At 44.9% G+C, this 22,520-nt stretch overlaps 1 protein-coding gene across 2 annotated transcripts in view; it reads left to right on the top strand.

Moving 5' to 3' along the window:
* The first annotated feature begins 256 nt into the window (after positions 1 to 256).
* The window catches only part of nutf2 (nuclear transport factor 2), a 42,443-nt gene continuing 20,179 nt past the window's right edge, over positions 257 to 22,520 (top strand). Inside the window, exons 1-4 of one of the 2 annotated variants that reach the window (XM_033036248.1) lie at positions 257 to 401; positions 15,728 to 15,848; positions 19,161 to 19,232; positions 22,029 to 22,127. In XM_033036248.1, the coding sequence (XP_032892139.1) occupies positions 15,750 to 15,848; positions 19,161 to 19,232; positions 22,029 to 22,127 (270 nt within the window). In that variant the 5' untranslated portion in view covers positions 257 to 401; positions 15,728 to 15,749. The remainder of the gene's footprint in view (positions 402 to 15,727; positions 15,849 to 19,160; positions 19,233 to 22,028; positions 22,128 to 22,520) is intronic. The other variant, XM_033036249.1, reaches the window with a different exon arrangement.

Genomic DNA, 22,520 nt, shown 5'->3' with positions numbered 1-22,520 from the left:
AATAAGGGGCTAAAAGGATTAGAGGTGACGCTATTGATAGCGTTTAGTAGTACTTTACTGGAAATGTCTAGCATCTTCTGTAAAACCATGATATATTTTTAAACTTCAACTCTTTCAAGGACCAATCTGAAGGAACTTTCCAGCAACCGAGCCCAACCTCATGGCCTCACAGCCGCGCCTTTGTATTGCGGGAAGTGTAGTTTCCAATCGCTTCCACTTTAAACCTGCGGTTTAAGCAGGAACTACAAGTCCCGTGATGCACCGTGGCGCTTCAGCCCCCCCGCGAGCATGCGCCGTGCGAGAGAGGGTGAGGGAGCCTTCTCTTTCCCCCGCGCAGGGGCTGGGAGGGGCCTGGTGCCGACCGTCGCCATACTGCGATCTACCCGAGTTGGGGGCATTGGGTAAGCGTTTCTCCCAGTAACTAGCCAGCCGGCAGTGTGTGTGTGGTCTTGACTCGCCCGGGTGCATGTGAGAGTTGAGCGGCCGCTTTTTGGGGGCGATGCTAGATGAGCGCGATGAGGCGGCCGACCTGCCCCCTCAGCCGAGGGGGCCCCGGCCTGCTTTGGACAAGTGGAGGGGCGGTGGGAGGGTATAATTAGGCTGAACGATGGCGGCCTCTGCAGAAATCGGGCAGGCAGGGTTGCCTTTGATCTGGCTTCTGGTTCCCATTGAAGAGGGCTGGCGGCCTCCGCCCGAGAAAACGGCGGCAGCAGCAACATGCCGGCAGTCGTCTCGCCGTCACTTTGCTGGCGCGAATGACGATGCGCTTTTAAACGGTGACTTCCAACTCTTTTGAAAATAAACCAGTGATCAGCAGAACCAATCCCGCCGGCTGATTCGCTCACCTGCCGAAAATCTGGGGCATTGGGCCCTGAGAAATCCCGGGGCATTAGGCCCTGGTTTAAATTTCCCCACACCCATTCCATGCACAACCTGCAAATCTTGTTTGTGCAAGAGGCTGTTTTTCCCCTACTCTATGATCTTTGCTTTTCACGGGCCGCCGTGCTCCGCCTGTCCACTACCGAGCGGATCAGCAATTGGCGCCCCTGCGTTCAAACGCATTGAGTTGATTTAACGCACGCACCCCCCTCCCTCCCTCCCTCCTTCCCTCCCTCCTTCCTCCTTCCTCTCCTTTGCGGCCAGCTGGCTTTGCAGAAGTTTTGTGTTTCTGTCTGTGACTCTATTGCCGCCACTCCTAACAGCCAGAAGTGCTTCGCTCATTCTAGGGGAGCCGCCAAACGACCAACCCTAAGATATATCAAATCTAGTGTATGATTTTTAAATCATCAATCATTGCCACTGCAGTCATTGTTTTCTTTCGTTTTTACGGGCGGTTATATTTCCTTTTGTGCTCCATATAGGCAGCCAGTAGTGGTCGGATTGAACGGTGTTTTTGAATTTCTGGATTTGTACCGCCCCCTTGATCTTATTTGGGAGATTTATGTCACTCAATGTAAAATACATGAGTTACAGTTTTAAGGTTGGTTTCAATGTCTGTCATCGTGCATAAGGACATCCCATCCGAGCCGACAATAGGCTCGCTCAATGATAGGTGATTGTTGCATTAGTTTCTGTAGCGACCTTTTTAAAATTAAAAACTTTGTTCAGACACGTAACTCATTGGAGTGAGGGCTTTATTTATCACTACCAAAATGTGCAGATTCTGAACTTACTGAAGGGCTTCATTATGTTAATGTATATATGATGGCTATTTTACCTAATCCTTTACAACCTCTGCACTCGCCTTGTCTGCCACAGCCCATTGAAATGTACTTGAATTTTGCCCTCTAAAATGATACGTTGCCATTGTGCTTTTTAAAAAATGTAAAGATATTCCTGTTCTTAGCAATTAAAAAAAAATAATACGAGAGAGGAGATTACAAGGCCTTTGCTGAAGATCTTTGTATCCTCTCTAGTAACAGGTAAGATCCTGGAGGACTGGAGAGAAGCTAATGTTTACTTTTGTTTAGGAAGGGAAGTAGAGATAATCCTGAAATTATAGGACTGTGGTAGGGAAACTATCGGAGAGAATTCTTTGAGGTAGGATTTACTTACATTTGGAAGAGAATGGGATGAGAAAGGACTGTCAGCAATACTTTGACTGTGGTAAGTCATGTTTTACGAGTTAAGTTTGGTTTAGCGATACAGAATGGAAATTGGACTTTCAGCCCACCAAATCTATGCTGACCTACGATCACCTATTCACACTAGTTCTTTCTTATCCACTCCCAACATACTAGGGTCAATTTTACAGAGGCCAATTAACCAACAAACCTACATATCTTTGGGGTTTGCGAGGAAACCGGAAGATGTGGAGGAAACCCACATGGTCACAGGGGAACGTGCAAACTCCACACAGGCAGTACCTGAGATCAGGATCGAACCAGAGTATCTGGCGCTGTGAGGCAGCAGTTCTACCACTGTTGGATTGAGTTTTTTGAGCAGGTGATATGAAGGTAGGATAGTGGATTTTGTCTACGTGGATTTTAATAAGGCATTTCACAATTCCCTCTCCTTGTGCTGATCTAGAAGATTAAGATGCATTGGATGTACAGTGACTTGGTAGTTTGGATTCAGAACTGGCTTACCTACAGAAGACAGAGGGTAGTGGTAGTTTCTCTGGCTGGACATCTGTGACCAGCAATGTTTCTCAGAGATAAGTGTAGATGGCTTGGTTAAATGTTTGCAGTCAACACCAAAATTAGTGGTTGAGTACAGTGAGGAAGACTGTCAAGGATATAGCTGGATTTAGATTAAATATACGAGTGGAGGAATGGCAGATGGAGTTTAACCTGAGCAAGTGGGAGGTTTTGCATCTTATGAGGTTGAATGTAAGGGGAAAGCATAAAGTTAATGTCAAGACTCTTAATAGCACTTATGTACAGAGAGATCTTGAAATAAAAAGTCCATAGTTCCCTGAAAATGCAGCACGTAGATAGAGTGATAAAGAAGGCTTGTCTTCAGTATAAGATTCAGGAAGGCACGTTGCAGCTTTATAAAACTTTGGTTGGGCTGCATTTGGAGTTTCGTATGCATTTCTGTTCATTACATTACAGGTAGGATATGGAGGCTTTGGGGGAGTTGTAGAAGAGGTTTACCAGAATGTCGTCTAGATTAGAGCTGTTGAGAGGCTGAACCAACTAGGATTGTTTTCTCTGGAGTGTCGGAGGTTGAGGGGAGACCTGACAGAAAATTATAAAACTATGAGAGGGGTAGATGGAACCTTTTTTCCCAGGGTGGAAATGTCAAGGACCAGATGGCATAAATTTAAAGTCAAAGGGGGGAAAGTTTAAAAATAAAGTTGGTGGTGGAAGTGGATACGATAGTGACATTCAAGAAATTTTTGGATAGATTCACAGAATGAAGGGAGCAGGGAATGAAGGGAAAGAAATCACGGATAGGCAGCGGAGATTTATTCACCACAGACATTATGGGCCAAAAGGCCTGTTCTGTTGCAATTTTCTGGGATTCAATGTTAATACAGGCTTGATTGCCACTTGATTTTTTCATACATGTAGAAATAACTGAATATCCTAAAGGATTTGTGGCTTGTGCTGAAAGGTTGCCGCAAGCGTTGATTATGCTGCATCTAGTATTTTTTCTAACAAATGAATATTTAGCTTCCATTAATTTTAATCTTGTGCATGTCCTTATACTAGTATTTGGTTGGGACCAAGTTTGTATCTCAAAAAATGAGGCACATAGAGTCTGGGACGAGGCGAACAATAAGCGATTTATAAGGTCAAAAATATTTAATAACTGAGATGGATTGGGCAAGGCAAGGCAACTTTATTTATATAGCACATTTCATACACGAGGCAGACTCAAGTGCTTCACATAAAAACATGTCATACAATAAAATGAAATAAAATAGAACGAAAAGAAAAGTAAAATTAAAAATGCATTATAAAAAGTTAAAAGTGCAATGTAGTTAAGATTTAGCTGAAAGCTAAAGTAAACATAAAAGTTTTCAGTCTTGTTTTAAAAGTGGTCAAAGTTGAGGCGTCTTAAATCTTCAGGAAGTTTATTCCAGCTATTTGTTGCATAATAACTAAATCCTGCTTTCCCATGTTTGTATTTACTCTGGGAATCACTAACAGATTGGTTTCAGAAGATCTTAGCGGTCTAGAAGGCTTATATAGTGGAAGCATGTCAGTGATATACTTTGGTCCTAAACCATGTAGTGATTTATAGGTGAGCAGCAGGATTTTAAAATCAATTCTCTGACATACAGGGAGCCAATGTAAGGATTTAAGAATTGGTGTAATGTGCTCAAATTTTTTGGTCTTTGTTAGAACTCTAGCAACAGCGTTCTGAACAAGCTGTAGCTGCCTGACAAAGCAGAGATGAAGCAGGATAAAATTAGTTCAAAAGCTATATGCAGATAAGCATGGTGCAAGGAAGAAGGGTCTCGACCCGAAACGTCGCCCATTCCTTCTGTCCAGAGATGCTGCCTTACCCGCTGAGTTAGTCCAGCATTTTGTGTCTAAGCATGGGGCAAGCTACATGTTGGTAGTTTGGAGGCACGAGACCCATCTCGGGTGAAGAATTGGTGTGTATTGTTGATTGAAATGTACTCTGAAAAACTGGGTGGTGATGAAAAAGGGATGGCAATACATCATTGATTGAATAAACTGTTATATTAAGAAATGGCTATGGGAATTAAAAATATCAAGTGTTGTGGATCAATGAAGGAATTTTACTTCTGCTTGCCGTAAAAGAGGCACAGCAACTATACATAATATATATCTAACGCTCTGATCTTGTGCTCTTCCGGTTTGCGCAGTTTTTCTATTTGCGCAAAAGCGGTATGCGATAACACTACGTTTTTCGCCAGCTCACTCTCCGTTCTCCTGTGCTGCCAGTGCACCAAGTTTCTTTCTGATCGATGGTCTAATGTAAATGTTAGCGAGGTTAAAAGTCATAAAAACCGCACGTGCGCAGATCGATGCCTCCTGCCTGTCACCGCCGCGCAGAATAGTCTCTTTCCCTGTCATTCCCCGGGGCGGTCCGCCCCTTCCTGCTCCATCCCTGCTCCATCGCGTCTTTACTGGAGCTGAGGGAGGCCAGCGGAGGTCTCCAACTTCAGAGGGAATCTGATCCCGGCGGAGGAAAGCGTTCAGCGCCCGCTGTGAGTCCCAGACAACACACCACCATCGCAACGCCTCACAGCTCCAGCCCCTTCCCCTCTGGTCCCTCTCGATTGCTCCTGCCCCCTCCCCCGTGATACCCCCCTCCCCGTGGCTTTTCTCCGAGCTCTCCCCACACACCGGCACGGCAGTAGCTGTTGGTGCTTCCGGGCCGATCCGAGGCCTGGCTCTGAAGGCTCCGAGGCACACAAGAAGGGAGAGGAGCGGCAACCTTGAGATCCGGGGTAGGGAGAGTTGATAGAAAGGAGTGGAGTAGGGAAGGGAGAGGAGTTATGGAGGGAGGGAGTGGCTGAGGGTAGGGGAAAAGAGGTGAGGGTGGGATTGGGGGGGGAGGTAGGGAGTGTGGAATAGAGAGACGAGGGCAGTGGGGGAGGTGAGGAGGGATAGTGGGGGGGATAGGAGTGGGGGATGGTGGGTTTGGGAGGGGAGAGGTGAGGGAGGGATTGGGGAAAGAAGAGGGAGTGTGAAGAAGAGGGGGAGGGAGTGCGAGGGTATGAGGGGAAATGAGGTGTGCCTGTACAGCTGGGTGTAATATTGCGTTGGGGGACCTAGCCTCCTGTGTGACAGGGACCCAACAGGTCCACTTAGTCAAGTAGATACTAAAATTGTGTAATACTTAGATGCAAGAGGAATATGCGAGATTTATACTTTGGTAGGATGGACAAGCAGAATGACGTTGAAATCTGTATTTTCTATAAATAACAAAGTTTAGCAAATAATTAAAGCAAATGTGAGGTTGTCCTTAGTTGCAAGGGCGATGGTGGAACAAGAGTAAATAAATCTTGTTATTATCATACTGCAGATTAGAATACAATTGCAATACTATATAGAATGTTTGTCTTATTTAAGGAAGATTACACTTTGGAGGTAATATAGCTGTTCAAAAATTGATCTGTGTGTTTAGATGGTTATTCATGAGAAAGGGTGGGCATGAGAAATTATCTAATTGAAATGTTGCTTTGGGTAAGTGCTCGGAATGAAAATTTACTTCTGTGATTGCGATTTATTATAGAGTAATAAAGTATTTTGAAGGTAGACACAAAATGTTGGAGTAACTCAGCGGGACAGGTAGTATCTCTGGAGAGAAAGAATGAGTGACGTTTCAGGTCAAGACCCTTCTTCAGACTTGAAACGTCATCCATTCTTTCTCTCCTGGTGAGTTACTCCAGCATTTCGTGTCTACCTTCGATTTTATCCAGCATCTGCAGTTCTCTCTCACACAAATTATATGCTACATGAGTATAATCATGTCATAAATGTACACAGCAGATAGTACCGTTGATAGTAAGAGAAAACTACCAGTGTTGAATATCGTGTTAAAACATTATAGCATTATCCTTACTGCGGAAAACGTCCAATATCCATGATGAGGTAAGTTGGAAGATTGGTACTTTGCCTGACTTATGGGAAGACCTTTCAGTGTTTTAGATTGCTCAGAGTTTGTGGTGATACAAGATAGAAATGAAATTAGAAATTATTAGTGAGGGAAGGACCTGCAGAAGCTGGTTTACACCGAAGATAGAATTAAAAAGTTGGAGTAACTCATCCGGTTAGGCAGAATCTGTGGAGAAAAGGAATAGATGACGTTTCGGGTTGAAACCCTTCTTCAGACTGAGACGGGGAGAGGGAAACTAGAGGTATGAAATGGTTCAGAACAATGTGGAGCCGGCACTGATGACCAAGGAAAGGTGGAACCCACAATGGTCCATTGTTGCTGGTCACAAAATGCTGGAGTAACAGCAGTGCAGGCAGCATCTCTGGAGAGAAGGAATGGGTGAAGTTTTGGGTTGAGACCCTTCTCGACCTGAAACGTCACCCATTCCTTCTCTACAATGATGCTGCCTGTCCCGCTGAGTTACTCCAGCATTTTGTGTCTATCTTCGAATTAAATCAGCATCTGCAGTTCTTTCGTACACACATGGCCCATTGTTGGCTGTGTAAGAGGTGGCAACGAAGGGATATATGGATGCAAATCGTGGAACCAGCAAGATGGTGGGGGTGAAGGGTGGAGAGGGAATGCAAAGGTTACTTGAATTTAGAAAAATCAATCTTCATACCACTAGGTTGTAAGTTGCCCAAGCAAAATATGGGGTGCTGTTCCTCCAATTTGCATGTGGCGTCACTCTTTGACAGTGGAGGATGCCCAGGACAGAAAGGTCAGTAAGGGAAGGGGAGTTAAAACATTTGACAATCAGGAGATCCCGTAGGCCAAGGTGGACATCTACGCTGAGTCTCCCGATCGGTCTGAAGAAGGGCCTCAACCCAAAACGTCACTTACTCAAACCACCAGGTGTGCTGGGCGATGGCTCACTGCTGGCAGTCTGTTCGTCTTTTCACTCTTTTTGTTATTTTTTAGTTTGTTAAAAGTTTTTGTTTTAATATTCTTCGGTTTGTTTTATTGGGGGGGAGGGGATCGGGGGAAACTTTTTTTCAGGTTCTTACCTTCACGGAAATGTGATCAATTTTTTGGATCACATTCTCCGGGCTCTGCGGCCTACCATCAATGGAGCTGGGAGCCTCCACGGATTGTCGCGAACCCCACGACGCTACCACTGCAGAATCAACATCAAGGGCTCGCAGTCTCGGGTGAGGCCGAGTCGGGAGCTCCAACGTCGCGGAAGGTTCTGAGGTAGCTTACTCACATCTTTGGTGATCCTCACCACCTCAGTGCCATGCATAATCTTCCCCACCCTGTGGCCTGAGCTATTTTTTGAAACTCTTTAATTCTTGCAAATCCTTAAAGTACAGATTTGCCATTGGTTCCAGCTTCATGAGCAGTTGGAAGTGATGTGACTTGCTCTGTTCATTTACCTTTCACATAAAGTCAAACCAGGTCAGTACTAGTCAGTTTGTTCCTGGTGACTTTAAAGGTTTGATAGGATCTGAGGTATTTTGGGTTGGACTTATCCAATTTCCTGAATATAGTTATCGAAATAGCATTGTTTCTTGAGATTTCCATATTGAAATTTTTAAGTAACGTTGAATTTGTAGACAGACTGTTAATGAAACCCTATAGCTCTTTTCAATGTGTGTTTATGGTGTTATAAACGTGAAAAACCCGTAACCGTTGACACAGATAGGATTGTCTCTTGTCTTTGTTGCTCTGCCACAAGCAATATCTTATCCACTTTTTTGCCTTACAATTCTGCTTCTTGCATTGTGCAGCCTTTGAGAAGGTTTGTGTGGTTGATTCTTGAGGGTAGTAGGTGGCTGGCTGGCAAATAATAGGCCAACCAAGTTTGTTCAAATTAAACTGCATGATGCACCTTTTTTAATGCTACTTAAAGTTCTGAAATTGTTATTGGTTTATTTTCGTCATGTGCAGCTAGAGACAATGGAAAAATGTTGTCTGCATGCTATCCAAGCAAATCATCAGGGGGATGGGAACCAATGCAAGGAAACAGAGGAACATAAAAGGAGGACAGAAGCAAAAGGTAGAAGGGAGATAAGAAAAACAAACCTGAAAGCTTTGTGCCTTAATGCGAAGAGCATTCGTAATACGGTGGATGAATTGAATGTGTAGTTAAGGAATGTGGTATAGCTGGAATTACAGTGGACGACATTGTCGGGAGCTCGCAGGTCACAGGTTGGTGACCTGTTCTCCGGAGCACCCGCAACAACAGCTGCGTCCGCTGGACTGGAGGGCCGCAGCTTCGACCACCCCAGGCCGCGGAGTTGAACCGGCCTGTTCGCGGAGCTCGGATTCAGCCGCAGGACTGACATTGCTTACCATCGCCCGGCGGGATCACAACATCTGAAGCCTGGATTGCCTCGGCGCAGAGGGAGAACAAGGAGGGAAGAGACTTAAGACTTTTGCCTTCCATCACAGTGAGGAGGTGCCTGGTGAACTCACTGTGGTGGATGTTAATTTGTGTTTATTGTGTGTTTTTGTCATTTTTACTATATGTAGGACTGCAAGGCAACAAAATTTCGTTCAGACCGCAAGGTCTGAATGACAATAAAGGCTACTTTGACTTTTTGACATGGCCCCAGGGTGACCAAGGCAGGGAGCTAAACATGCAGGGTATTCTTTATTCCGGAAAGGATAAACAGAAAGGAAGAGGGAGTGGGGTGGCATTGCTGGTTAAAAAGGAGATTAATGCAATAGCAAGGAGAGACATTAGCTTGAATGCTATAGAATCGGTATGAGTAGAACTACGAAATAGCCAAGGGTAGAAAACGCTTATTGGACTGGTGTACAGACCACCAAGCAGCAGTAGGGAGGTTGGGGATAGCATCAAGCAGGAAATTAGGGATGTGTGTAGCAAAGGTACAACAGTTATCATGGGTGACTTTAATCATAGAAACATAGAAAATAGGTGCAAGAGGAGGCCATTCGGCCCCTCGAGCCAGCACCACCTCAATTGTGATTAGATTAGATTCCTTTATTGTCATTCAGACCTTTCGGTCTGAATGAAATTATGTTGCCTGCAGTCATACACAGAATCAAATAACAAAACATATAATAAACACAAATTAAACATCCACCACAGTGAGTTCACCAAGCACATCCTCACTGTGATGGAGGCATAGTCTCCGTCTCTTCCCTCCTTGTTCTCCCTCTGCGCTGAGGCGATTGATCCAGGCCGAAGATGCCGTCCTCCAGTCCAGCGGACCTCCGTGGTGATGTCGCCGCCGCCGAAAGCCTGAACGCCGTCTCCGCTCCGAGACGGCCCACCACAGCATCAGCTCCGGGCCGCCGCCCCCGCTCCGGGTCGCCTCCCCAGCTCCGGGTCCCGCAGTCTCCGCTCCGGGCCACCGCCCCAGCTCCGGGTCCCGCAGCCTCTGCTGCGGGCCGCCGCCCCAGCTCCGGGTCCCGCAGTCTCAGCTCCGAGCCCCGCTGCATCAGCTCCAGGCTGCCGCCGAAAGCCAGAAAGCCGCACCAGCAAGTCAGGCCACCGCTGCCTTAGCCCCGAAGACGGCCAGCCTCTCGTTGGCTGGCTCTGCCTCCGGAGCCTCGGGGTCGGTCGCAGGTTGGAGGCCGCCAGCTCCGCCATTAGGCCTCAGCGCAGACGGAGGCAGAGAAGGGGGATACGACACGAAAAAGTCGCATTCCCCCGAAGGAAGAGACAGAGAACATGTTTCACCCCCTCTAACACAACCCAACAAACTAAAACTTAACCAAAACAAGACAAAAAAAAAACAGAAAAAAGTAAAGACAGATGGACTGCAGGCGAGCCGCAGCTGTTAACAGCGCCGCCACTGATCGTCCAAATCAATAACCTGTGCCTGCCTTATCCCCATATCCTTTGATTCCACTATTCCCCAGAGCTCTATCTAACTCTCTCTTAACTCCATCTAGTGATTTGGCCTCCACAGCCCTCTGTGGCAGGGAATTCCACAAATTCACAACTCTCTGGGTGAAAACGTTTTTTTTCCACCTCGGTCTTAAATGGCCTCCCCTTTATTCTATGACTGTCCTCTGGTTCTGGACTCGCCCAACATTGGGAACAATTGAGTCTGAAGAAGGGTTTCGGCCCGAAACGTCGCCTATTTCCTTCGCTCTATAGATGCTGCTGCACCCGCTGAGTTTCTCCAGCATTTTTGTGTACCTTGGGAACATTTTTCCTGCATCTAGCTTGTCCAGTCCTTTTATAATTTTGTATGTTTCTATAAATCCCCCTCATCCTACTAAACTCCAGTGAATACAAGCCTAGTCTTTTCAATCTTTCCTCATATGACAGTCCCGCTATCCCTGGGGTCAATCTCGTGAAGCTACGCTGCACTGCCTCAATCACAAGGATGTCCTTCCTCAAATTAGGAGACTAAAACTGTACATAATACTCCAGACTCCAAATCTACATATAGATTGGGCCAACCAAATTGCCAGTAGGGCGGAGGAGGATTTTCTGGAATGTATACGGGATGTTTTTTTAAACCAATATGTAGACTATGGGACAGGCCATCCTAGACTCAGTATTATGTAATGAGCAAGGATTAGTTAGCGATCTTGTTGTGCAAAGCCCCTTGGGCAACAGTGACCATAATTTTGTGGAATTCTGCCTTAGGATGGAAAGTGACACGGTTAATTCAGAGACTAGGCTCCTGAATTTAAAGAAAGGAGACTTTGAAGGTATGAGATAGGAATTGGCTAGGATAGATTGGCAAATTATACTTAAAGGGTTGCCGGTGGAGATGCAATGGCAAAGATTTAAAGACCGCATGGATGAACTCCAAAAATTGTTCATCCCCATCTGGCGAAAAAATAAAACGGAGAAGGCAGCTCAAATGTGCCAAACGAGGGAAATCAAGGACAGTGTTAAATCCAAGGAAAAAGCATATAAAGTGGCCAGAGGAAGCAGCAAACTGGAGGACTGGGAGAAATTTAGAACTCAACAGTGGAGGACAAAGGGGTTAATTAAGAGGGGGGGGGGGAGCATGAAAGAAAGCTTGTGGGGAATATAAAAACTTACTCGAAAAGCTTCTTTGGATATGGAAGACACAAACAATCTCCCAGAAATACTAGGGGACTGAGGATCTAGTGGGAGGGAGGTGCTGGGTAAACTGTTGGGAATGCAGGCAGATAAATCCCCAGGGCCTGATGGCCTTCATCCCTTAGTGCTCAAGGAGGTAGCCCTAAAAATCGTGGCTGCAGTGGTGATCATTTTCCAATGTTCTCTCGACTCTGGATCAGTTACTGTGGACTGGAGGGCGGCCAATGCAACCCCACTTTTTAAGAAAGGAGGGAGAGAGAAAATGAGGAATAATAGACCAGTTAGCCTTAAATCGGTAGTGAGGAAGATGCTTGTCGATTGTTAAAGATGTTATAGCAGTGCATTTGGAAAGCAGTGACGGGATCGGTCAAAGTCAGCATGGATTTATCAATCAATCAGATTTATTCACATACACAATAAAGTGCAGTTAAATGAACTTGCCAGCAGCGGTACAATAAAAAAAAAAACACACAATACACAATAAAAATTTAACACAAACATCCACCACAGCATTCTTCACTCTGGTGGAAGACACAAAGTATAGCCAGTCCTCCATTGTTCCCCCGTGGTCGGGGCCATAAACCTCCGCAGTCACCGCTGCGGGCGGCCAGATATACAGGCCCTCTCGTCAGGAAGGCAAGTCCCGAAATGGTGCTTCCCTACGGGAGACCGCGGCTTCAAGATGATGCAGGCTGGCAGTCAGAGCTCTTCTCCAGAGATCCCCGGCGTAGGATCCTGCTCCGGATGGTAAGTCCCCACCGCGCCTGCGGCTAGAAGCTCGGTAGACCGCGACTTCAAGATGTTGTAGGCCGCGGGCTGGCGGTCGGAGGTCTTTTCCTCCGGGGATCCCCAAAGAGGGGTTCCAGGCTCCGGACGCAGCACCCGCGGCTAGAAGCTCTGCAGTCCGCTACTTCAAGATGTAGGTGGCGGGTCGGAGCTCTTCGGGGATCTGCAACGAGGGATCCCAGGCGCCCTCGGCTAGCAGCTCCGCAGGCCAGCGATGGGAGCACTACCTTCTGGCGACCCCGGCATGGGTTCATCCCGCTCCGCAATGAAGAAAGTTTACTCTGCGCCCGCTGCTGAAGCTCCGGTCCCGACTTCGGAAAAAGCCGCACCAATCCTTGGTGTTAGGCCGCGAGGGAAGCGACATGGAAAATCTCCATGGAGGTGGCGACCGAAAGCAGTCCCCCGTCCCCCCCCCCACACAAGACACACCGAGAAACACTAAAACATACTATAAAATTAAAAAAAGTAGAAATGACTAACACGCTGCTGGCAGGCAGCCGTCTCGCAGCGACCCCACCGAACGATTTATGATGGGGAAATCATTCTTGACTAATCTTCTGGAATTTTTTGAGGATGTAACAAGTCGAATGGATAAGGGAGAGCCAGTGGATGAGGTGTATCTGGACTTTCAACAAGCCTTTGACAAGTTCCCACACAAGAAATTAGTGTGCAAAATTAGAGCACATGGTATTGCGGGTAGGGTATTGACCTGGATAGCGAACTAGTTAGCATACATGAAGCAAAGAGTAGGAATTAACGGGTCCTTTTCAGAATGGCAGGCAGTGACTAGCGGGGTGCCACAAAACTCGGTGCTGGGACCTATATATATATACTAGGCCAAGGGGGACGCGTTGGGTCCCGTCCCCTCAACGCACGGTTGCGGGGGTGGAGGGGACCTGTGGCATCACACACACACTAACCACCACCCCAGAAGCACAGGGGTGGAGGGGGAGAGGAGAGGGAGGGGGAGAGAGAGAAGAGGGGGAGAGAGAGGAAGGTGGAGAGGGGAGTTAGGGGGGGAGGGGAGAGAGTGGAGGGGGAGGGAGGGGATGGGAGAGGGGGGAAAGGCAGGGGGGGGAGGGAGGAGGAAGGGAGAGAATAGGAGGGGGGAGAGGGTGGTAGAGGTGGGGGGGGGGGAGGGTCGGCGTTGACAAGGACGATGCACGCAGAGCTCTGAGTACTGTGAAAAACAGCGGAGGGCCGACAGCACACTCCCCAGCGTGACAGACGATCGGGCAGGGGAGACGGAGCGGAGGTCGTCCCATATAATGGACGCGACGGCGACTTACAACTGCCCTTCCCCGCGGCTGCGCTGCGATAACGCCAGCCGCCGCCATGTTGAACTTCAAGAACACCGGTGACACACAGACACACACACACACACATATATATATATATATATATATATATATACATTTATATATCACCATGTACGTCCTATTTTGATTTGTCCTGCCAAGATGTAGCACCTCACATTTATCAGCATTAAACTCCACCTGCCATCTTTCAGCCCACTCTTCCAAATGGCCTAAATCTCTCTGCAGACTTTGAAAATCAACTTCATTATCCACAACACCACCTATCTTAGTATCATCTGCATACCTACTAATCCAATTTAACACACCGTCATCCAGATCATTGAAGTATATGACAAACATATAAAATTATAAAAGGACTGGACAAGCTAGATGCAGGAAATTTTTCCCCAATGTTGGGCGAGTCCAGAACCAGGGGCCACAGTCCTAGAATGAAGTGGTGGCCATTTAAGACTGAGGTGAGAAAAAACGTTTTCACCCAGAGAGTTGTGAATTTGTGGAATTCCCTGCCACAGAGGGCAGTGGAGGCCAAATCACTGGATGGATTTAAGAGATAGTTAGACGGAGCTCTAGGGGGCTAGTGGGATCAAGGGATATGGGGAGAAGGCAGGCTCGGGTTATTGACTGGGGATGATCATCCATGATCGCAATGAATGGCGGTGCTGGCTCGGTCCGAATGGCCTCCTCCTGAACCTATTCTCTATGTTTCGATGACCCATTTCAGCATCTCTAAAACAGATCATCTAGTCAGTGTCAGATTCTTGTCCATGAATTGGTTGTCGTGCGTTGTGCATGCCAACAGTGATTAATGAGTAAAATACATTTTGAAAGTATTTATTAACTTCATGGTGGTTGAGATGTCCTCATATTATAAAGGCAAGTTTTTTTCTTTCTCATCGAGAATTCTACTGCCCACTTTTAAACGTACAAAGTCTGATTTGCCAGATGCTCCTGTGTCTTCTAAGTTAAATGGATTCTGAGTCTGCCGCAAGTTCAAAATTCTTACTTGTATTCGAATGCCTTAATGACCACTCCCTTCCCCATCTGTGACCTCTCGAAATCCTCAGAGATCACTGTACATCAATTCTGGCAACTAGCACGTCTACAATTTCAGTGACCTACAATTTGCAATTTGACCTTTTGATTATGTAGACTGCAAGCTTAAGCATTTCTTTACCTCGTTCTATTGCTCTCTGTTTAATATGTTCTTTAAAATCTTCCTCTGCGGCTAATCATTTGGTCATCTCCCCAATGATATTCTTGCATAGCTTTTGACAATTTGTGTTTGTAAAAGTGCTTGTTATGTTTCAGTGTGTTAAAGGTGCTTTATAAAAGCAAGCATTGGAACTTGTAGTTGCTCAGTTTCCGTTGGTATATAAAAATGTAAAAACCCACTTGAGTATCATGGGCAATTAAAAAATTTTACGGCCAGATTTATCACTTCTGAAACTTTTTAGATACCAAAGGAATTAAGAAAAAACACAAATAATGCCTTACTGTTGATGAAATGCAGTGAGCAAACGCGATAATTCCCAATATTTTCAATCTTGATATCTGCACGGCCAATATTCGCCAACCACTTTAGCTGTTGTTGTCCCTTCAGCTGTCGCTTCTATCTACCATCATTTCTTCACACTTTTGGAATTCTGAAGTAGGATAAATGTCTCTCACAGTTACCCCGATTTCCACAATTATTTACAGCGCAAAAATTGTCAATTTCAGCATTTTTTAACAGGTAAGAAAGTATGCGTTTTGTGTATTAACAATGTATGCGGTAGGCTGCCATGTCCTCCACATGGATTGAGCTGCTCCGTGCGTCATGCCCGATGACCTTGTGTGCAACCCCCCTATTCATTGGTCGTAACAATTACGTATGTTTAGATGAAAAGTAGTTGGGATTGGTCGCCTAGTCAAAGTCATCAGGTGATTTCCAGAAAAATGGGACCAAGGAAATAGCTGTTTCGGAAGTCCTTAAAACAAACAATACAAAGTGAGTAACTTTAAATACTTTTTACTTTATTTTTGTTTTGATCTGCTTTAGTGCCTGAAGCTAACTGATCAGAATGGCTGACAAGCCTATTTGGGAGCAGATTGGAAGTGGCTTTGTGCAACATTACTATAACATTTTTGATGGAAACAGGAGTGAACTAGCATCATTATATGTAAGTATGAAGTTGGTTCTCAATACTCAGACATGGTATGATTAGAAAAAATAAACATCTCCACATTTTCAAATAATTCCATGGTATTCTGATTTTTAAAAAAAATATTTTTTAAAATCAAATTTTGTTGTGCATTCACTGCATTTTTGACTCTTCGCTATTCATGGTTTACTGTACATGTCCACCACCAATTTTTGTGGCAACTCGTTGTCTGGCATCTTCTTTATTTCAGGCAAAATTACGAGAGTGCACTCCACCCTCCCTGGAGATCCCCTTAAATATGTGTCGCTTAGGCCAGCAGCTAATCTTGACCTCATTGGTACTTCCACGGCCACTCAGCGGTTCGAATTTGCCTCCTGTGGCCGGGACTCTGGAACTTTGGCCCTGCCGGAGCCGGCAGATTAGATGTCATAGCCGACTTTCGGGTGCCAATCAGTGGATGGAATTTGCTCCCCGCGGCCAGGCCTCTGGAACTCTGGTCTGACTGGAGGCAGCAGATCCGTTCCCGTAGCCGATTTTGCGGGCCGATATCTCGCCCCCCCCCCAGCAGCCTAGGACGATTCCTAGTCCGGCTCAGTGGACAATCTAGAAAGGCTCTGGAACCAAGGAACTAAGAGATTAGTATGCAAACTTAAAGCACACGGTATTGGGGGTTCAGTATTGATGTGGATAGAGAACTGGCTGGCAGACAGGAAGCAAAGAGTAGGAGTAAACAGGTCCTTTTCAGAATGGCAGGCAGTGACTAGTGGGGTACCGCAAGGCTCAGTGCTGGGACCCCAGCTATTTACAATATGTATTAATGATTTGGATGAGGGAATTGAATGCAACATCTCCAAGTTTGCGGATGACACGAAGCTGGGGGGCAGTGTTAGCTGTGAGGAGGATGCTAGGAGGCTGCAAGGTGACTTGGATAGGTTGGGTGAGTGGGCAAATGCATGGCAGATTAAGTATAATGTGGATAAATGTGAGGTTATCCACTTTGGTGGCAAAAACAGGAAAGTAGACTAGTATCTGAATGGTGGCCGATTAGGAAAAGGGGAGATGCAACAAGACCTGGGTGTCATGGTGCACCAGTCATTGAAAGTAGGCATGCAGGTGCAGCAGGCATTGAAGAAAGCGAATGGTATGTTAGCAGTTGTACAGGGTCTTGGTGAGACCACACCTGGAGCATTGCGTACAGTTTTGGTCTCCTAATCTGAGGAAAGACATTCTTGCCACCAAACTGATTCCTGGGATGTCAGGACTTTCATATGAAGAAAGACTGGATAGACTCGGCTTGTACTCGCTAGAATTTAGAAGATTGAGGGGGGATCTTATAGAAACGTTCAACATTCTTAAGGGGTTGGACAGGCTAGATGCAGGAAGATTGTTCCCGATGTTGGGGAAGTCCAGAACAAAGGGTCACAGTTTAAGGATAAGGGGGCAGTCTTTTAGGACCGAGATGAGAAAAACATTTTTCACACAGAGAGTGGTGAATCTGTGGAATTCTCTGCCACAGAAGGTAGTTGAGGCCAGTTCATTGGCTATATTTAAGAGGGAGTTAGATGTGGCCCTTGTGGCTAAAGGGATCAGGGGGTATGGAGAGAAGGCAGGTACAGGATACTGAGTTGGATGATCAGTCATGATCATATTGAATGGCGGTGCAGGCTCGAAGGGCCGAATGGCCTACTCCTCCACCTATTTTCTATGTTTCTAAGAAACAGGCCCTTCAGGCCAACTTGTGCATGCCAACTAAGATGCCCCTTAAAAGCTAGTCCCATTTGCCTGTCCTTGGCCCATTTCCCTCTGAACCTTTCCTGTCTGTCCAAGTGTCTTTTAAATGCTGTGATTTGCCTGCCTCTACTACCTCCTCAGGCAGCTTGTTGCATATAGCCACCACCCTTGGTGAAAAAGATGCCCTCCTTAGGATCCTATTAAATCTTGCCCCTCTCACCTTAAACCTATGCCCTCTGATTATTGATTCCTCAACTCTGTGTAAAATATTCTATTCCCCTCAATTTTATACAACTCAAAAACATCACTGTCAGCCTCCTTTGTTCCAAAGAATAAATCCCTATCCTGCCTAACCTTTCGCTATAGCTCAGGTCTTCAGGTCCTGGCAACATCCTTGTAAATCTCTGCAATCTTTCCAGCTTAATGACATCCTTCCTATCATAGAGCGACCAAAACTGAACACCAGAACTGATTGTTTGCAATAAATGATATTACTTATTTTTCTAAATACTAGTATTATTTATCTGAAGCATAGTGTGTTCTTGCAAAAAATGGAAAGTTGATCTGTTTGTTAAACATGCATATCTTGGATGATGATGCCATCAAAGACTAAAATTCAAAGTTGTGGTTTCATTGCATTGGGAATGTGGCTGAATTACTTCATTCCAATTGAACCATGCAACCATATTTGAATAACCTGATTTGCAAAATGGATTATTGGTTCGTTGTAATGGTTGTTGGAGAGTTTTAAAACCTTTTGACTCTTTGTTATTTGCATCGGTGTGACATTGTTTGAAACGTTTTGATCTTTCATATCCAGTGATTTTCATCTGATGATTCTGAGCCCAGCTCTCTATATTGCTGATTACTGAATGTGCTTCAAACAATTGCTGCCCGATTACCAAATAAGTGGAAAGTTTCCCTGGATGTTTATCTCTGACCTTGGTGGTTTTGTAGTGTAATAATGGGTGTGATCCTCCAACGGAAGACTGGCATCCAGTATTTCAATGCAGCAGGATGCACCATGGGGATTGTCACATAGCTCTTCTTCTCAAACAGCTTTGATTGCCTCCTGGTTTATTAGTCATGATTCAAACATTTTTCTACCATCTTTTGAGTAACCGTGGTGAGTAAATTTTTTGTAAGCATTTTTATAAAAGACACGAGACTTAAAATAAACCTCACACGCTTACAGTTAAGCCAAGTAACAATGAAACTATTTATGGACACACTCCAATTAACTTCCTCCTCCTGACAGTGATGTCCCCCCCCCCATTCAAATGAATGGGGCAATAATAATCGTGATAGTTTTTATTTGGTGCAAGCTCAGCAGACTGGTGTCCTAGCTGGAAAGATTTTGGATGTTTGCACAGTTCCGCTGCATTCCTTGAGTGATCCATTTGTGTGGCACCATAATGAAAATGGGGACCTCTGCAGGGAAACATAAGTGAATGCTGATGTTATATTAGTAGACCTGGCTCACTGATTGCATACTTGTAGACTCTGGATATGCCTTTATTTGAAAGAGCAATTGTTAATTTCTTTGGACCTGACAATGCGGCAGGTTGATTGATTTTTGTGAGTATGATTTTGTTTTAGATTGATACATCTTGCCTTTCTTGGGAAGGACAGCAGTTCCAAGGTAAAATTGCTATTGTGGAGAAAATAACGGTAAGTATGTTTTAAAATTTACTTCATAGAGATTTGGGCAAGGAATCTGGAGGTTCGAAATGAACTATCTTGACACCATTTATTTCAGATTCATCAAAATGTAACCAAACATTAAAAAAAATTAAAATTTAGAAAGGAAGGGAAGGAGGGAGAAAGCAAGGGCTATCTAATATTAGAGAAGTCAATGTTCATACCACTGGGGTTTAAACTATCCAAGCGAAATATGAGGTTTCGCTTGGGTATCGTTCGGGTAGTTTACACCCCAGCGGCATGAACATTGACTTCTCTAATTTTAGATAGCCCTTGCTTTCTCCCTCCTTCCCCTCCGTCTTCCCAGTTCTCCCACAAATCCTACTGTCTCCGCCTACTTCCTTTCCCCCCTCCCCGACATCAGTTTGAAGAAGGGTCTCGACCCGAAATGTCGCCAATTCCTTCTCTCTATAGATGCTGCCTCACCTGTTGCGTTTCTCCAGCATTTTTTGTCCACCTGGATTTTAAATGTTTGCTTTGATATCAAAACAGATTCATTGACAATGTAGCAAGGTGAAATATAGCTTTTAGAAAAATGGAAAGAACCATCCTGGCGCTCCATTTACTTTCAGATTAATCAGTATTTATCTAAACATTTAAGTTTTTACTTATGTTAACCCTATATTATAAATGGTTGCTTTGATACCCGAACAATTCATTGATAATGTAGTAAAGTGCAGTATAATTTTTAGAAAAGTGGACAATTTAATTTCCTGTTGGTTTTTAATCAATGTTTTACTGAATGAGAATGTATTTTAACAATTCGATTACCAGATACAGACAATTCTTGCCTGTAGATTATGGTTTAATTCCTCCTAGAAAATTTGCTTGCCTGCATACTGGCAACTGGAAGAGAACAGGGCCAACTAGTGCTCTTTACCATAAATTGAGTGATTTGTAAATTTATAAATGTAGTATTCAAAACAATTCCCCAGTAATGTCCTGTTGTCTTATTTCAATACGATGCGATATAACTTTATTTATCCCAGGAGGGAAATTGATCTGCCAGCAGTCATAAAACACAAGATACATGAAACATGAAATTAAAGTGCAAAGGATTGGGGATGTGCAAAGATTTGGGGAGGGGAGTCAGTCTACCCCACGACAGAAGGGGGAGGAGTTGTACAGTTTGATAGCCACAGGGAAGAAGTATCTGTACTGCATCTTGGTCTGTTGCCGAAGGTACTCCTCAGGTTGATTAGTGTGTCATGGAAGGGATGGGCTGTATTGTCCAAGATGCTCTGTAGTTTCCTCTCCAAGACCACCCCCCATAGATCTTACTCTGCCCCCAGGACGTAGCTTGCCTTCCTGATGAGTTTGTTAATCCTGTTGGCATCGGCGGCCTTCACTGCTGCCCCAGCACACGACAAAGAAGGAGATGGCACAAGCTACCATCGATTGGTAGAACATCTGCAGCATCTTACTACAGACCTTGAAGGATTGAAGTCTTCTCAAAAAGTTCAGCCGGCTGAGTTATATCTGTGCAAAAGCACCATAGATCCTTGTTCCTCCATAGAAAATGTTGTATTCTTCACAATACACTGGGCCAGGGACAGGATAATCTAGCATGGATTTTCATTCCTTGTTGCCAATAATTGACAACAGTTAAAAATCATAGTTCTTCTAGTTTGTGGATGACACAATGCTGGGTGGCAGTGTGAGCTGTGAGGAGGATGCTATGAAGGCTGCAGGGTGACTTGGATAGGTTGGGTGAGTGGGCAGATGCATGACAAATGGAGTATAATGTGGATAAATGTGAGGTTATCCACTTTGGTGGCAAGAATAAGAAGGCAGATTATTATCTGAACTGTGTCAGATTAGAAAAAGGAGAGGTGCAACGAGACCTGGGTGTCCTTGTACAGCAGTCACTGAAAGTAAGCATGCAGGCACAGCAGGCAGTGAAGAAAGCAAATGGCATGTTGGCCTTCATAGTGAGAGGATTTGAGTATAGGAGCAAGGACAGTTGTACATGGCTCTGCTGAGACCACATCTGGAGTATTGTGTGCAGGTTTGGTCTCCCAATTTGAGGAAGGATATTCTTGCTATTGAGGGAGTGCAGCGTAGGTTCACCAGGTTAATTCTCTGGATAGCGGGACATATGAAAGAATGGGTCGACTGGGATTGTATTCACTGGAATTTAGAAGGATGAGAGGGAATCTATAGAAACATATAAAATTCTTAAGGGACTGGACAGGCTAGATGCAGGAAAAATATTTCCGATTTTGGGAGAGTCCAGAACCAGGGGTCACAGTTTAAAAATATGGGGTGGCCCATTTAGGACTGAAATGAGGAAAATGTTTTCACTCCGAGAGTTGTGAATCTGTGGAATTCTCTGCCACAGAAGAAGTGGAGGCTAATTGACTGGAAGTTTTCAAGAGAGAGTTAGATATAGCTCTATGGGCTAATGGAATATGGAGAAAAAGCAGGAACCTGGTACTGATTACCGAAACATCACCCATTCCTTCTCTCCAGAGATGCTGCCTTGTCCCGCTGAGTTACTCCAGCTTTTTGTGCCTATCTTCGCTTTAAACTAGCACCTGCAGTTCCTTCCTACACAAATGAATGTATTTGGGTTTATCTGGTTTAAACCAGCATCTGCAGTTCCTTCCCACATAGCTTCATCTATATGGGCAATTTTCATCATGGTCAGTAGTAGTTCTCATGTGTTGGATGTTGGCTATAATAGGCGGACTGAATCTACATTTGGTGCACTTTGAACCATAATGCTTTCTGCTGCTAATAAAATCAATCTGATTTTAAACACAGGGCCTTCCGTTTAGAAAAATACAGCACAGTATAACTGCACAAGACCACCAACCCACACCTGATAGTTGCATCTTGAGTATGGTAGTCGGACAACTTCAGGTAAGAGCATTTCTGTACATTACACATTGTTTCTGCTGTGAATATCGTATTCATCACAATGGTGCTTTCATGCAGTGGTTTTCCAAAGATGAACTATTCGGCTAATTAGTTACTGTAAATGGGCCTTAAGAATCAACAGTGGAAGTTGGTGGGCAGGGAAGTGAGAATAAGTTGCAATGCCAAAGGGGGAATAAGACATGGGACTAGTGGGATTATTCTGATGGAAGTCTGTTTGGACTCAATGAATGAAATGGACTCCTGTTTTATTAATATTATATTTGCATACATGCACAGTTGGTATTTCATATAGTATTTCTGAAACTGTCCAAAAATAGCAGGGAGCTACAAAAGCAATTTTTAAAGTAGGAGTATTTTGTATCTAAATCATCTGCT

This window comes from Amblyraja radiata, chromosome 17 (genome assembly GCF_010909765.2).
Source record: "Amblyraja radiata isolate CabotCenter1 chromosome 17, sAmbRad1.1.pri, whole genome shotgun sequence".
Taxonomy (NCBI): Eukaryota; Metazoa; Chordata; class Chondrichthyes; order Rajiformes; family Rajidae; genus Amblyraja; species Amblyraja radiata.
This window is presented reverse-complemented; position numbering and strand designations above follow the sequence as displayed.